Source organism: Dromaius novaehollandiae, chromosome W, assembly GCF_036370855.1.
Source record: "Dromaius novaehollandiae isolate bDroNov1 chromosome W, bDroNov1.hap1, whole genome shotgun sequence".
NCBI classification, from domain to species: domain Eukaryota; kingdom Metazoa; phylum Chordata; class Aves; order Casuariiformes; family Dromaiidae; genus Dromaius; species Dromaius novaehollandiae.
The window spans coordinates 2029273-2046460 of NC_088130.1; the positions used below are offsets into that span (position 1 = coordinate 2029273).

Below are 17188 nucleotides of genomic sequence, written 5' to 3' on the forward strand. Positions count from 1 at the left end.
AAGAATTACTGAAGTATTCATAACACATTGTACATTCATTTTTCTGTTGGGGAGTGTGGAAGTAAAAGACAATCAACAGTAGGAAAACTAACTCCATTTTTACTAACCACTGTCTTAAGGTAAGAACAAAAGAAGAATCCCTGAACTTTGTATGAACTCACCAACTCCTGCCTGGCATCATAGGGATTTGAACTAGATAGAACTGGCTAGGAGTTGCAGAGTTTTAGGGTGGAAAATTCCATTTTCTTTGTTCTTTACTTTGGATGTATAGCCAATCAAGAGAGTGTTAGATAGTAACTATACCAACCAAAGAAATGTATATGTCATTCACTTATGCTAATCAGGGAAGCCACTGCCTGATCTGTGCGTCTGACATGCTTCCCCTGCAGCTGCATGTGTGTGTGTGTGAGAATAAAGGCTCTCTCTAAACTAAATTACAACAAGTAGAGTTTTTCTACAACAGGAGTTTTGATGTTTTCTTTAGCTAAGTTTTTCTAGAGTTCTTGGATTTTGAAAACAATGAATGCATTAAGCAAAGTAGCTAACAGACTCTATAAAACCATTTGATAAACTATTATAGCTGATTAAAATTCTGCAGAAAATTTTTTGGCTTTGAGCCCTTTTTTCCAAGTTTTATCTCTAAACCCATATCTAGGTAATGTCAATTATATGCATATGCATATATGTAAATTACATACACATATACACGCATATTTAGGTATGTAAATTAGCACCAAATTGCAAGCTACTTAGGAAGTTAGGTAGAGGTTTACAGCTAGACTCCAGATCATCAAGTTGGCAAATATGTTCAGTATTTCTAATAATGAACCCAAACTGTACACTGACAATAGGTATCATATTTCACCTTGGAGCTTAAATATAATAGAAATAGATCTTATAAACCCTTTACATGAATAGACTGTACTTAAATGACTAACATTTTTGTAATCAGGGTACAGGATAAAGCATCTCTTGAACTGGTTGAGTTATAATGAAGTTCAATTTCATTTTAGTTTGGAAACTTTCAACAAATGAGAACAACAAACTAGTCACTGACACTTTACACAGAGATTTAGTTTAGATTATTATTAAAAATGCTTACATGAATTGGCATTACCCTAAGCTGTGAATTCTGGAAACGCCCATTACAAATTTGAATTAAAAAAATCTCTCATGACCCAGCTATTATTATTATTACAGGATAATATTAATCATAAGTCATAATTCCTGGACTGTAATAGAAGAAAATATATGGCTACATTAATATATGAGGAATTAAATTAAAATCCCATGAAAATTGGCTTGCAAATGTTGTTTTACAGATAAACCTCCATCAGTAAATGTGCAAGGAACTTTTTAAAGCAGTTTCAACTCCCTCTTGAAATATAATTCTTCAAAAATTTCCCAGACACCTATGAGAAGAAAAACTTTGAAATAAAGCAAATTAAAGTCCACATGCATTATCAATTATATATAAACTAGGGCAATGTAAATTAATTGCATAATGTGCATGTTTAAAAGGCCCATAGAGAGATTTATTATTTTGACTCACGCTGGTTTGCATTTTCCTGGCATTCTCTAAAAAAGCCCAAACAGTCAAAGTATTTTTTAATATTTAACAGGCAAAAATCATCTCTCAATTCTCACTGCACATATATTTCTCTAAGGGCTTTTTTCCAAGGCTGTTGTTAATTTCTTCCAAGCTAGTTTGATGAGCACTTTAAACTGTGTGTGCATGTTATTTTGCTGAATGTCACTAACTGGCTCTGTAAATGTTATGCCAGTCAGAGAGAGAGAAATCTGACAGGCAAGTCAGTGGCTGACTACATAGTGTAGAGATGAACATTGCATCAGATGTGGCCAGTGCAGTGTTTTGTTTTTTGTTTTTTCAGAATTGCACTGTTCCCTGAAGCCACTTTGAAATTCCCCAGCAAGGAGATTTTGAGTTAGATTCTCCTGGTGTAAATTGGGTAGCCCCACTGAAGTTAGAGGAGTGATGCTAGTTTATCCCAGCTGAAGATCAGTCCATGCTTTGTAAATCTTCTGGTGAACAGGATAAAGTTCTGCTCACCTGTGTCATCTCTGTGGGTCATACTGTGATGGTCAGTGATCAAAGGAAGCTGTGGCCCAGAATGTGCCAGGCTGCCCAAGTTCAGAGTGGCTTAAGGTGATTTTCCTGTAGACTTCCAGAAGGTCCCATGCCCCAGCCCTTGTGATGCTGGAATTACTCTTGTGGTTGCCACCCAGCCATGTGACAGAAGTTTTTGTGCCTTATGCAGACTGGAAAGGCCAAGCATTGTCTCCTCTGTCCTCCAGCACTGATCTGCCTTTCATGTCATGCTCTGATTATCTTTCCCCTGAAAAGAAGCACGTAGTTCCTAGAAAGCCAGCAAGAAAGAGCTGAACATTGGTTCAGGAAACAGAACCTGTGAGACCGCTCTACCAAGTCTGGAGAACCCCTCCACCCCAGGCTATAGGAGCTGCAGACCACAGGAGTGGAAAGGGATAGTCAGAAGACATTTGCCCTATTACCTCTCCTTTGCTTTTCCTAGGCGTAGGGCTCCTCAATCCAAAATGTGGGCCAACTTGGTGAAACAGAAGCAACTGTGGCACTCTATGGTCTTGTCCTTTTCTCCTGTCCTTAGATGGAAAGGGATGATGGCATTCAAGAGGCAGCAAAGGCCTATCCTGAAGATCCCACACAACCTGCAGATCAGTGAAAAAGAATTCCTCCTTTCTAACCAGCTGTATCCCAGGACATCTGAAGCAGGCACTCACTCCCTCCTATCTTGTTCCATTAGCTTTGGCTCCCTCAGGACAGCTGCACATGGAGCGAAGCCAAAGAATAGTATGTTCATCCTGGTTTGGCAGGCCAGAAAACTGCTCCCTTTTTCTCCTGTCCCCATTTCTCTTGTCAGCAAAAGGCCTCTCTGACAATAACTGTGTAGATGAGAAGTGCTGTCAGGATTAGTTTAGAACTTGCTGGTTTGCTGGGCAAGGACCTAGTGGCACAATCTGTGGGAGTGAAATATTACCCACAGTAGAGGAAGATTGAGTTAGGGACCACTTAAGGCAATATACAAGCATTTGAGACCAGATGGGATGCATCCAAAGGCGCTGAGGGAGCTGGCCAATGTCATTGCGAGGCCAATCTCTGTCATCTTTGAAAGGCCATGGTGATCAGCAGAAGTTCCTGATGAAAAGGTGAATGTCACACCCTTTTTCAAGAAAGGCAAGAAGGAGGATCCAGGGAACTATAGACCTGTCAGCCTCACCTCAGACCCTGGGATGGTTATGAAGCAAATCCTCCTGGAGGCCATTTCCCACCATATGAAGGACTAGAAGGTGATAGGGAACAGCCAGCATGGATTTACCAAGGGCAAATGACCGGCTCTGTGGGCAAGGAGACAGCAGTGGATGTTGGATACCTCGCCTTTAGCAGGGACTTTGACATGGTCTCCCATAGTAGCCTTATAGCCAAACTGGTGAGATATGGACTGAATAAGTAGACTATAAGGTGGGTGGAAAATTGGCTGGGCTGCCAGGCTAAAGGGTTCTGCTCAATGGTATGAAGTCCAACTGGTGGCCAGTTATGAGTGGTGTCCCTAAGGGATCAATAACGAGGCCAATATGGTTTAACAACTTTATTAATGACCTGGATGATGGAATGGAATGCACTCCCATCAAGTTTGTGGAGGATGCAAAATTGTAGGCGGGGGCGGGGGGGGGGGGGGGTTGACACACTAGAGGGCTGGGCTGCTATTCAGAGGGACCTTGACAGTCTGGAGAAATGGGTTGTCAGGAACCTCATGTAGTTCAAAATAAGTAAGTCCTGCACCTAGGATGGAATAACTCCATGCAGCAGGACAGGCTGAAGGCCATTTGGCTAGTAGGCAGCTCTGCAGAAAAAGACCTGGGGAGCCTGGTGGACAACAGGTTGAATGTGTGTCAGCAGTGTGCCCTTGTGGTGAAGAAGGTCAACCCCATACTGGGCTGTATTAGCAAGAGTATAGCCAGCAGGTCAAGGGAAGTGATTCTTCCCCTCTATTTGGCATTTGTGAGACTGCATCTGGAGTACTGTGTCCAGTTTTGGGCTCCCTGGTACAAGAAAGACATTGACATACTGGAGTAGGTACAGTGGAAGGCTATCAAGATAGGGGGCTGGAGCACATGACGTAGAAGGAGACACTGAGAGAACTGGGTTTGTTCAGCCTTAAGAAGCAAAGGCTCAGGGGATAGCTTATTGCTGTCTACAACTACCTAATGGGAGGATGTAGAGAAGACAGAACCAGACTCCTCTGGGATGTACATGGTTACAGGATGAGAGGCAACAGGCACAAGTTGCAACAAGGGAAATTCCAATTAGATAAGTAGGAAGAAAAATTCCCCATGGAGGTGGCAAACACTGGAACAGGGGCCCTATAGCACCCTCCTTACATGTAATATGAGAGGTACCACGCAACGAACACAGGAGAATTCAACACACGTACAACAAGCCTAAATCACCCTAACAACATTACCAAGGTGATCACCAGCTGGGCTCATGTACAATAGCCTAAGTCTGGAATAACCCTGCTGGAGTCAACACAATTTACACTGAATAGAATCACCAGGAGGAGTTTCCACTTTTATTTAATCCTCCTCCTCCCCCTCTCCATCCAAAAAAAGGGTTGATATTTATTTATTCATTTTGATTTGTTGGTTTAACATCTGACAGCATGACAACAAAAACACTTTTGGAGCATTCCAAATTTACCTCTAAATTGCTTAGCACAACGTTCCTGTTTCCTGTGACATCCTCGTAATATACCATTTCCATGGCTAACTAATAAATGTTTTCAGAAGAGGCAAACTGGGAAGAGTGTCAGGAGCTACTAACTAGCCTAGGCAAGGAGTTATGCTGTATGAGAAATCCCTTCAGACTCTGCTTCAGTCTTTCTTTTTCCTCAAACATTTGTTCACTGTTTTTTTTTCCCTGGTATCAAGCATGCTGTGCCAGGCCTGCAGTTGTCTTCTCAACCTTTTAACCTTGTCTTTACATGTATTTCACCTTTCTCTTTTTTCTCTCTGTCCTGGTTTGTTTTGGTTTAGAGTTTCTACCCCTTCTTCCCTCCCTTTTTTTGACTTTCTGTTCTTGGAGTTATTTTTTTGTTTAATACATTTTTGTAGCATCCTAGTTTTACCAAACTCACTTTCCCCCCCCCCCTCTTGTTAATAATCAGTGCTGTTAATTTTGTCTGACAGTGTTCATGACCTGTTCACTGGTGTCTTGTTTTACAGTGGGGTTGGCTTGTAGGAAGAATTTTTTTCCATGATAAGGTGCACTGTATCAGAGAAATTAAGATTTCTTTCCATTTGTTTGTTTGCTTCATGGAAAACTTTCCATTTGCCCTGAATCTTGGGCACCAAGGTTACATATGCAAGTAGCTGCTTTGAGACTGGAGAATCTTGAAGGGCTGATAATACCCAACTGACTTTTTTCACATCTCAGCACTGGGTATTGGGTAGTACCTGCACTGGCATATAGCCATGCTTGAACAGTTGGCCAAAGCATTTATTAAATTAATCAACAGGTTTTTCAGAAGAATGAATTAAAGTGTTGGAGACATTTCCATTTCTAAGTGATAGCTTCAGCAGTCCCACTACCATATTAGGAGTTATGATAGACAGCAACCACCTTTATTACCTGAAAATCCCACCCAAATTCCAGGATTTTAACCCTTTGCTGATCAAAGATCCTGGACTCAGCTGGGAATGTGAACAGCGGGTCAGTTTCCTCTACACACTCTCAGTCCCTCTGACTTTCCCTCACTCCCCAGAAAGGAGGTATATGTGGATTCAGACATTCCCCTTTTGTCTCCTGCCAGCCAGCCAGCTGCTGTGGAAAACAGCATGGAGACAAGTATAAGCAGGGGCATGCAAGATGGTATTCTAATCCCACTCCCCAAACATAGTTTGCTTTCTGTGAGCTTCAGTGCCCACAGAAACTTAAACTAAGTAAGCCCAGGAAACCCTTCTGAGGAATGACCATCTCCCCAGTGGGAATTTTTTTGTCCTGAACTGGCAGGGCACAGCAAGCCAGCAGATTTTGCTAATTTTTTTTTTTGGGGGGGGGGGGAGAGGTGAGGGGAAATATTCCACAGTACCTTCTCCTCCAGCCCACCCTCAATTCCTTCCAATTCAGCATTTAAGAGAGCAAGTCATTTAAGTCCCCAAGCTTAGACAGAGCTCCATGGTACAGTCCCTGTGTAAGGGGCTGTCAATGCCAGGTGTGCAGAGATGGATCTCTGTACCTCCTGGTGACCTTTTTTGCCCCATAGACCTTTTATGTTCATATGAGCAGAGATGGGTCAAAACACCAATAATTCACTCATCAAGACTCTCCCTGTAGGAGTAACGCTGGTATTTATCCCCATGGTAGTGAGGAACTACATGGCTTTTATTCATTCATTTATTTGTAATCACCTGTTGGTATTTCAATTCTGCTAACTTAATGCTACATTCTCATTTGGTTGCTCTGGAGCAAGTTTACCAGGCTGCATGCTAAATTAAAAACAAGATACACCAAAACCCCAAGCCAGAGACCCCTTTTGGTCCCAAAGACAGGAAAATAAATTCACATGCACAAAGCTGCCTCTTATGTTGACACAGAGTTTGTGCCTCCAGTTCAATGCTGTTCACATAACATTTCCTTAGTACAACATGTAAGGATGCTTTTTCCTAAGTGTGGCTGAGGCTGGAAAGCAATGGTAGCTCCAATTCAGACATTGCTGGTGCTAACAACTTTTTATAATAGTAAAATATCTCTCATGAATGAGATTAGTGTTGTGTAACAAGCTCTCATCAGAGAGAAAGTTCTAATTCTAGGTAGAACAGTTCCTTTGCTAGAAATGAAGAGATGCAAGTAAACACCCAGCATTTCTCTGATACAAGGCATTGGTAATTGTTGCTACTGCTGTGTTTTGTGGGGCACTGGAGAAACAGGATGAATTTTATGACCAGATCTCAGAGCCTTTATTTCATTTCCATTGGTGATATAATTACAAGCCAAGCTCACACCTCAAATGTAAAAGGATATTTTGAAATTTCTCCTGTAAAGACCATTGAGAATTTAATTGATATGGGGACAGAAAGGGCATTGGATATGAAAACAAACCAAACAAGAAAAGAAAGAAGATAAATAAATTGATCTCAAGGGCTGCAAAACTGGCCTTCACTCTAGCTGTCTTTGCAAGCGAAACATACAAAGCATTTGCAAACTCATGTTATTATCTTAGTGCATTGCATTTTTATTTCCAGCAAATGCTGAGTGTTTGTCAATTGTAAAGTTGTTTCTTAGATATTATTTTTGTTAACAATAGAAGCATTTTTAAAAAGAAAAAATGATTACTTTTTATTTGTACAGATGACCACTACTCCCTAGTACTGTATTAAGAACTTTTAGTGTATACCTGCTCTCCTTGCAGTCAATGAGTTTGCAAAGTGTGTGGTGGCTGTGTTTTGGTGTGGCTGTGTGATTCTGTGTGGTGGCATGTAGCATGCCAGCTGTTGGCTGTGTACTGCTTGCCTACCCATCTTACATGTTGTGACTGCTTCTGTTTTTGTCCCTTTCTAGAAGCTGAGGAACTGTACCAGAAACGGGTGCTGACCATAACTGGCATTTGCATTGCTCTTCTAGTAGTTGGCATCATGTGTGTGGTGGCCTACTGCAAAACCAAGTAAAATTTTCTCTTCCTTTTTATATCTATGATTGTTAGTCAGGGTCCTCACTGTAGCTCTTACTTCTCTGAGCGTAAAATTGTAATCTGAGTTTCTCCGGATTTGAACTGAAGAGACAAACCTTTGCCTACAGTGGTCTGATCAAAGTCAGGCAGGTACAGATCTCTCTATCAAATGGCAGTGCAAAACATAAGAAAGAGAGGTATCTGAAAGGCTCCTTGCCATTGGAATTTGACTAAAGCAAATTTCACTGACATGAATTTATTCATTTCTCACATGTTCATAATTTCCCCAGATGAAAGGGAACAGATCCCCAACATTGGAATCATGTAGCTATTCAGCAGTAAAGTTAAAGGATCAGCAGAGTTTGTTTGTACTTGAGAACAAGATTAACAGTAGTAGGAATTTCACTGAAACCAGTGAAGGGTTCCCTGTTAAGTACAACAAACATTCAATCAGGGCCCTGACATGCATTTTTATATATCATATGCCCCTAGAATTCATCAGGCATATGGATTCTTTATCTTGATATGCCCAGGATATCTGAGATCATTGCCAACATGTGGTAAAATGTTTTCAAACATGGCTGATGAGCATGAGAAGGGATCTGCCAGTTTATGGCCCTCCAAATGCAGCAGTGATGCCAGGCTGCTGTCTGTGGGATGTTCTCTGTATGTTCCTTCTTTCTATTGGGGGAAAAAAACCCAAAAACCCTGAGAAACCTTAGAATGGTTAGAAAAGATGACCTTAAGGGAAAAGAAATGGCTCAGATCATGTGGCTCTCCCCGCAACATATGCTGCTGATCAAATGCTAAGATGACATCTTCTAACACTGAACCTTAATTCAGAAGTGTCATTTCTGCAAAGCAATTCTATTAATGAAGAGGTTCCCCAGAACAAGTGAAGCACGCATTAGGTTTCTCATTATTCTTTTCTCTCAGCTTCCTGGAGTAACTTCTTTTTGTAGTTAATGGCCTTCAACTAGAGGAAAAATGGCACATATGGAAGCATGCAGAATGCATACAGCTTGATCACTAAAGGTGAGAAGTAGTGTGGATTCCTAGGGAAAGATTACCAGACAACATATATTAGGATTTCTGGTCCACAGATGATGAATCTAAGCCCCTGTAGGAATCATTTCCTCTACCAAGTCAGAGGACTTGGTTATTCCTCAGTTCCCCACCAATACAGTTCCAAGCTTCTGTGAAGACATGCCATGAAATTATGTTAAACCCTTGTCTATGCTGCTTCTGAACTCAGCAGGTATCTCCCTGCACTGCGCTTTCCATCAGCCTTAACAACCTCATGTGCCATGATGATGCCTGGTTAGCTGTGTCCAAAGACAAAGTCAACATGAATCAGAGACTGTCTCTCTCCTGGGAATGGCAGAGGTACCAAGGCAGCCCTGGTATGCTAATAACATTTACATGGAGGCAGAGAAATTAAACATGTCTTCCACTATTCACACATGTGCACATGTGTGCGCGCACACACACACACACACACACACACACACACACACACACACACACACTGTCAGGGCCCTGACTGCACTAATAGGCCCTAATGGCCCTGACCAGCCTCATCTGGGGCCTCCACCCACACCCTCTGCCCATGGGCCCAGGGGCTCCATTTAAGCTCAGGCTTGGGCCTTCAGTCCCTGCCTAAGCTATGTCATAGGAGTAGTCATCTCCAGCTCTGTCACAACCATGCCTGTACCTATCCATGGGCCATGTTCATCTGAACCCTGATTCATGGACTGACTTACTGTCTTGACCTCGGACCTGTCTTGCCACTATGGACCTGCCTGGTAATAAATGGGTTGTGTCTGACCCTAGTTACACTCACCAGACATGACCCTGACCTGTAGATTGACTTCCTGGCTTGAACTTGGACCTGCCTTATCACCATGGCCTGATGATCTGGACTCTTTGTTGAATCTGACTATCATCTCCAGGTCTGCCCTGTTCACCTTGCTTGGGTAGTGTGGGGCTGGGCCCTGGTTGCCGAGGCCCCTGCCCTGCTGGCCATGTTATCACACTTGGCTCCCAGCTCCCTGTCCCTTAGGGAGCAGCCAGTCCTCACTTCTCCCTAACACACACACACACAGACAAATTTTTAAATGCAGCGTTGAGCATTGTATTCTTTGCCTTTAAGTTTCTCTGGCTGCTGTAGCTTTTAAGGTCCATTTTTATTGTTCTCTCCTCCTCCTCCACTTTGACAAGCCTGAAATATTCCCTTGTTCATAATAGGATTGAAAAGGGTTACATCCTGTAATGTCCTGTCCTGCCAACAATATCTGCAATTCTGCATACAGCTTAGGGAACTTTATGTTAGCTCCTACCACAGCCAAGGTTATATGCACTCTGCAGTGTGTTGGAGCCTGCATCTTCCACTTTTTTCCCTGGATTCTGTGGCAGGATGGTGGAAGCTTTCCAGTAGCATCACACAAAACTGAGGAGTTCTAATAAATTGTGCCTGAAATTGAATAGCAGGGAGTCACCCACAACAATCATTCGCCACTTCTTCCGGGTGTTCCTGCATGGCACGGGGTCCGTTGACTCAGTTGCTTCACTTGAAGCCATTCCCAGATCCTCCTCAGCTTGGAGGGCACTGAACCTGTTCATCAACTGCAAGTCTTCAGGAGGAGCGAGAGCCTTTCTCCTCATATGAGAAGTGACCAGTTTCCAGCCTTCATCTTCTACAGAGTTATGACTTACTGTTCCACATGGCACAGAGTCCGCCCGCATCTCCACTGCTGTGAATAGCACAACCCAAACACAGCACTTCCTCAGTTATATATTTCGATGTTGCATTCTGCGTGGCCTCCACAGTTTGTTTTTAGCATGCTACGGATTTTGATAGATGGCTGATAATGACCTGGATGGAGGGACAGAGTGCACCCTCAGCAAGTTTGCTGATGATACAAGACTGGGAGGAGTGGCTGAGACACCAGAGGGCTGTGCTGCCACTCAGAGGGACCTGGACAGGCTGGAGAGGTGGGCAGAGAGGAACCTCATGGAGTTCCACAAAGGCAAGTGCAGGGTCCTGCACCTAGGGAGGAATAACCCCATGCACCAGTCCAGGCTGGGGGCTGACCTGCTGGAAAGCAGCTCTGCGGAGAAGGACCTGGGGGTGCTGGTGGACAACAAGTTGACCATGAGCCTGCAAGGTGCCCTCGTGGCAAAGAAGGCCAATGGTATCCTGGGCTGCATTAGGCAGAGCATTGCCAGCAGGTTGAGGGAGGTAATCCTTCCCCTCTCCTCAGCCCTGGTGAGGCCACGCCTGGAGTGCTGTGTCCAGTTCTGGGCTCCCCAATACAAGAGAGACATGGAGCTACTGGACCGAGTCCAGCAAAAGGCTACTAAGATGACTAAGGGACTGGAGCGTCTGTCCTATGAGGAAAGGCTGAGAGAGCTGGGCCTGTTCAGCCTGGAGAAGAGAAGGCTCAGGGGGGATCTTATCAATGTGTATAAATATCTGAAGGGAGGATGTAAAGAGGATGGGGCCAGACTCTTCTCAGTGGTGCCCAGCGATAGCACAAGAGGCAACAGGCACAAACTGGAACACAGGCAGTTCCATCTGAACATGCAGAAAAACTCCTTTACTGTGAGGGTGACAGAGCACTGGAACAGGTTGCCCAGAGAGGCTGTGCAGTCTCCATGGTGACCCTGCTTGAGCAGGGGGGTTGGACTAGATGATCTCCAGAGGTCCCTTCCAAGCTCAACCATTCTGTGATTCTGTGAAGTTCTCCTGAGGAGAACCAGAAGAATTAGTAGCTGGGGAAGGAGCAGTTGAGCTTTGGGCACAAGAAGAAGCATGCAAGTCGGTCAGACCATAACATTAGTACAGAAGCCGGATGTTTCTGTTGAATGCATTTACAGCCCTGACATCCACCTGGTAATCATTAGGTTCCAGAGTTAATCTGGTATTGCTGTAATGAAACACTTTCCACCTCTCAGAGCTGCCAGGCTGCCTGCAGACTCAGGCAGATCTCACACACTCACTCACTCTAGATTTCCAGGGCTTCCTCTACAACCCTTAACATTTTTAACTTTTTGAAATGAAAGCTGAAGCTTTGGAGTGCTTTGCTGGGGTAAGGGACAAATTCCACAACAAATCTGTAGCTGCAGTATTACAGACTACAAAGGGCTCTAGCCCTAGTGTTATTATTAAATGCCTTGCCTTGACTGCAAAACAAAAATGGCATGAAAGTCCACTGCTAGCTGCACAGCTGAAACAAGACACAGGCTATGTGACTCAGGGAGGTACCACTTTAAGACACATGGCTGCTTCTCTGTATAGGGGTGCTACTTGTACCTGGGTAAGATGATAGATGTCATGTTCCCTGCCTTGTGTACTAGTTCTGTAAGCCCACAAAGGAGGGGATTCCAGAGCATCCTCTTGGACTGGGCAGAAAACTGTCAAATATACACATGTACTTCACACCACTATTTTCCATGAATGTGTGCAAGCCCTAAGGAAGGTGAGGCTGCCATATTCTGTGTCATTGCCTACTCAGCAGTAAGCAGTGGCAACTCCACATGGTAAATGGAAACCACGGCAGGTGTAATCCAGAGGACTGTCAACAACTCATCTTGGCCTCAGTGAGAGTGGCAAGGTGATAGGGTAAAACTTTTCCTTTTGAAAACATAGAAGAGCTCCCCCTGAAATGGAATACATTCTGGAAATTACTCTCTTCCTCCTCACACTTTTTCCTGTCCCTCTGTGGCCCTGCTGACTCTCAGAAGGGTGCTCACATACCTTCCCCCACTCTACAGGTCCCCACAGCTCCAGCTGCAATTAGATCCATGGTGTTAGGAGTTGCTCTGAGATCTTGCAGCAATGGGGAATGTGTTGGCAATAAAGTGATGTTATGATTTTTACTATTAGCATGCTAAAAGGTGTAGCTGCTTTTATCTATTAAAACCATTTCCATCTTTCACATACAGGAAGCAGAGGAAAAAGTTGCATGACCGTTTTCGGCAGAGCCTACGCTCAGAAAGGAGCAACATGGTAAACATGGCCAACGCGCCATACCACCCCAACCCACCACCAGAGAACATCCAGCTGGTGAATGTAGGTTTTACTACCTGTATTTCACTCTAGACTGTCAGTGCCACAGCAGAACTGATCCTGCAGCTTTTAAACTTGTATCTGCCAAAGACTGATGACTGGATTCTCTTGGCTTTCTCCACCCAGAAACAATTAGAAACTTAAGTTACAAATGTGCAGTCAAATGAGAACATTGTCAAGGATGGTCAGCATATTAACACATGCAGCAGTACTATAGCAGAGCCTGTGGGCCTAGAACACCAATACCAACAAAAACACCTCAGAAAGAATTTGTAACTGCAGCAGGACTGGGTGTGTGTATGGGGATCATTTTCTTCAAACACATTCATGTCTTAAACTTCTTACTGTTCCTGGTCTGATGGCTGGTGAGTAGAACAGGCCATATTTGATCTGGAACATCACATTATGAACTCATGCGTCAGGTCCCCAGACACTGTGAGCATGAGCATCAAAAGGGCAATGCTCACTGTAATCCCCATTCCGGTAGTCCTTAAAACCAAGGTTCCTATTGTTTCTGAATCAGGAAGAACAAGATGAGGTCTTTTGTATAAGGAAGTTGTAGTCTATAGTAAGCTTCAGGGGACAAGTCTCTGTCCCACTGTAGCAAATGGCAGGACTCCCACTAACTTCAGTAGGGCAGGATTTTACCACCACTCCCCAGACACTAAATAGGAACATGCTAGTTTCTGTGAAAAGTGTTGAGCCCCATCAACCAAGGTGTCACTGCTGTGTATGAGAGGATAAGTAGTGAGGAGTTACATAAAGTAGCCTTAGAAATAAAAGGCTGGATGAAAAACTCTTTTGGATACAGGATGTGTGTTTGGCTGGTGAAGTGGGGCTGGGGCAGATACTCCACCGGCAGCCCACCAGCCATTTGTGAGAACAAAGCTTACGCACATGGCTATTCATAACTTACATTAGCTTCTGTGAAAAAGGCCACAGTTTACACTGTGCATAGCCATTCCTTCCTCTCTACCTTTCCCTGTAGAAGTCCACTGTCCAGAAAGAAAGTCTGCTTCCTGCAGCCACAAGCCATTCTTGCTCTCCTGTTCCATCATCACTGTAAATAGTAGTGACAGCTCAGTGTAGGGGTGAGCCCTGGCTCCACTGAAGTCAATGGCAAAGCTCCCACTGACTTTGTTAAGGCCAAGATATGTTTTCAAAAGAGCTCAACTTCCAATGCTCCCCCTTTAGACACCTAAATCCGTGACCATATTTTTAAGAGTGGAGAAACCAAGAGTTCCTATTAGAAACAATGGAGAGTCCTATCAGCAACAGCATCTCTGTTGAGACCAGCGGAGACTCCAGACAAAAGAATGTGTGCAGAACACTAGGCACTGCACACCTCCAGCCCCATCTGCACAAGGCTTTTGGACCATTCTGCAGAATGTCCCCCTAAGAACTGAACAATAGGTTTACTCTGGTGCTGCAGTCATGTGACACGGAATCCTCAGGCACTGGAAATAGCCATTTCCTGACCAGATTCTTTATAGTGTAATGGACAAAAGAATTAATTAACTACTGCTGTGTTGTCCATCAGAGAGCAGTATTTTTGATGCATCTGGTACCAATGGGTGTGTTGCCTTTCTAAGTCTCTGTCCACGAGGACTTTTCATTTCCTTATACCATGTGCATGTTGTTTATAACCTGTTTGGGATGCAGCCCTTTGCAGATTAACTCACTTGTTTCTTCCTGTTCTGAGTTTAAAGGGAATGTGTACACAGAAGTGTACATGAATGCACTAAAGTGCGTCAGTGCAATGTCTGCGTGCATGGGTGACAAGGTCTGTGCTTTGGTGTGTGTGAAAAAGTTTTTGCTTTTTTTTCAACAGTACATTTCAAAAACCGTAATCTCCAGTGAGCACGTCACTGAACGAGAAACAGAGACTTTGTTTTCCACAAGCCGTTACACGTCAACAACACATCATTCTACAACGGTCACCCCGACACCCAGACACAGGTACTGGAGCAGGAACACAAACAGCATTGCAGAAGGGGGAAAAAAAAAACTTGTACCGTCAGTGCTGTTGTTGCATGAACAGAAAAAAAAAACAAACAGGAAAAAAAACAGAAAAAACAACCAAAAAGCTGTATTCCCTTTGTAGATTTTTAATTTTAAGAATAATGGTATTTGATGTCATGTCACCAAATTAATTATCTTTCTAGGAATTTACAAAGAGCTTTATTGATTGCATGGCATTCCATTACTGATACTGTGAATTTTAATATATGCAAACTACTAAATCATGACAGGTCTTTTGTTTTAAAGAGTGGTCTCCACTCCTAATGACTGGAAAGCCCTTTCCCTCCCTCCCTTCATCCACACACACAAAACCATCTTGATGTGTGTTTGATCATACTATTCACAAAATTCTGCAGCCTCAGTTCTCAACCTTAAGCTTAAATTGCACATCCTGAGCTGCACAGAGTTTTTGTTCTTCCCTTATTAAACTTCTGTTAGTTTGCTTTCTCCTGTTTTGCATTTAAAATCATATTGCCCTCTCACTCTCTCCTCCCTCTTTCTCCTTTTCTGACTGGTCTTCTCCAGTTGGAGTAATGGCCACACTGAAAGCATTATCTCTGAAAGCCACTCTGTGCTCATGAGCTCATCTGTGGAAAACAGCAGGCACATAAGCCCAACAGGACCCAGGGAATACCTCAATGGCCTTGGAGGTCCACGGGACTGCAACAGTTTCCTCAGGCATGCGAGAGAGACTCCCAACACCTACCGAGACTCCCCTCACAGTGAAAGGTATTACACGATCTTATTCCCACTAGCTGTCAGGGCCTGGTGCTCTAAAATAGATTCAAAGTGAATCCTAGTGGGTTGGGATCACAGAGGAAACCTAGCAACCCTATTCATGTAGGCATGTGAATGACTGTCCTCATTCATAAAGGTATAGAGCTCTGTAGTTTAAAGGCTACCAAATAAATTTCTTCCTTTCCTGCCTCTTCTGGACTTATTACTAGCAGGCAGCAGTTAACATTTGGATAAACTCCACCAGGAATCACTTCCCAGAAATTTTCATTGTAAAATAAAGTAAAAGGGGACCTTTGCCTAACTCTGTCAGTTACTTGCAACAAGCAAGTAAAGAAACTTACAGATTTTGTCAGAAACAAAAGATGAGGAGAAAGCAATATATTGATCCATTGGTGGGAGGTTACCAAGGACTCTTAAGCAATATAGGAATTCAACCACCACCTACTTTCTGTGGGATTACAGTTCCTAAATCTATTATGTCCTTTGAAAATTCTCCTTGGAATTTTAGTAAATAAAAGCAAGGAACACAAACTGAAAGCCGGAAGAGTCCATGCTCCTATTAAATCAACAGTAGTTACAAACAAAGCTAGCCAGGAATTTTCCAACAAAGTAATGTTTTCTCAGAAAAGACTGATTCATCGATACCTAAGGTCTGCCTTGAAACGTATCAACTTCAAGAAAATTTTCATTGAAGAAGGCTTCTCAGCTATGGGCTGGTATTTTTAACTCAAGAGGATGGGATGGCCCCAGAGTAGCCAATGAAAGGACTGAGAAGCAAACAAGACATTTGAAAAGAGCTTGCTCCAGACAGTCAGGAGCAGAACAGAAAGTAGTGTTACTGGATCAATTCTCTGAGCAGTGTGAAATCACAGTGGGTTTGAACTCCCTGGATGCCCACGATGTCAAAAATACAGCCAGACAAGCCTCATCAGAAAGGTGATTGAATTGCATAGGAGATACATTGTTGGTTTCCAGAAAGATGAATATGCAGATGGAGATGAATATGCAGATGGAGCAGAAACCAACTGCTACACGAAGAAGAACTGCTTAAGAGTGTAATAATGAACCACAGCTATAATCTATCTGAATGTGGCTTGTAGGACTACTAAACATAGTGTATCTATCTCTCTTCTTGCTTTAGGTTTCATGTGGAAAATAGTCTGTAGTTTATCCTGGAATTTAACTTTCAATAAATGTAGTATGTAGCATCTTTCATGACCCAAATCATATAAAAAGCTATGGTCCCAATCCAACAGAGTACTTAAACACATTCCTAGCTTTTAATCCTGTGAGTAGTCCAGTTGAAATCAATGGGATTGCTCGTATGAGTAAAACTAAGCATGTGGTTAAGTGCTTTGCTGGATCAGGACCTATAGCAGTAAATATTGCATTGTCTCCTGTCTGGGGACCATATGGAATGCATTGCCAAGCTCATGCTGATGAACTGTGTTATAGTTTAGTATATATGGGCCTCTGTGTGTGAGGAGCAAAGATCATTTGTCCAATCTTTCTGGACTGCCTGGGATACCCTAAGCAGTATTCTGATACAAACTAGGTAGATTTTGGGGGGAGAAAGAGAAGGAATATGCATCTTTCCATTCCAATAAGAAGAAAGAGGGCACTTCTCCAAATA

The 17188-nt window shown here is 43.2% G+C and overlaps 1 protein-coding gene across 1 annotated transcript in view; it reads left to right on the forward strand.

The window, feature by feature from the left end:
* LOC135324350 (pro-neuregulin-1, membrane-bound isoform-like) overlaps nucleotides 1–17188 on the forward strand; it is a 42936-nt gene that overhangs the window by 21710 nt on the left and 4038 nt on the right. The window contains exons 5-8 of the mRNA XM_064500400.1: nucleotides 7616–7718; nucleotides 12672–12798; nucleotides 14606–14754; nucleotides 15343–15546. Coding sequence (XP_064356470.1) covers nucleotides 7616–7718; nucleotides 12672–12798; nucleotides 14606–14754; nucleotides 15343–15546 — 583 coding nt within the window. The remainder of the gene's footprint in view (nucleotides 1–7615; nucleotides 7719–12671; nucleotides 12799–14605; nucleotides 14755–15342; nucleotides 15547–17188) is intronic.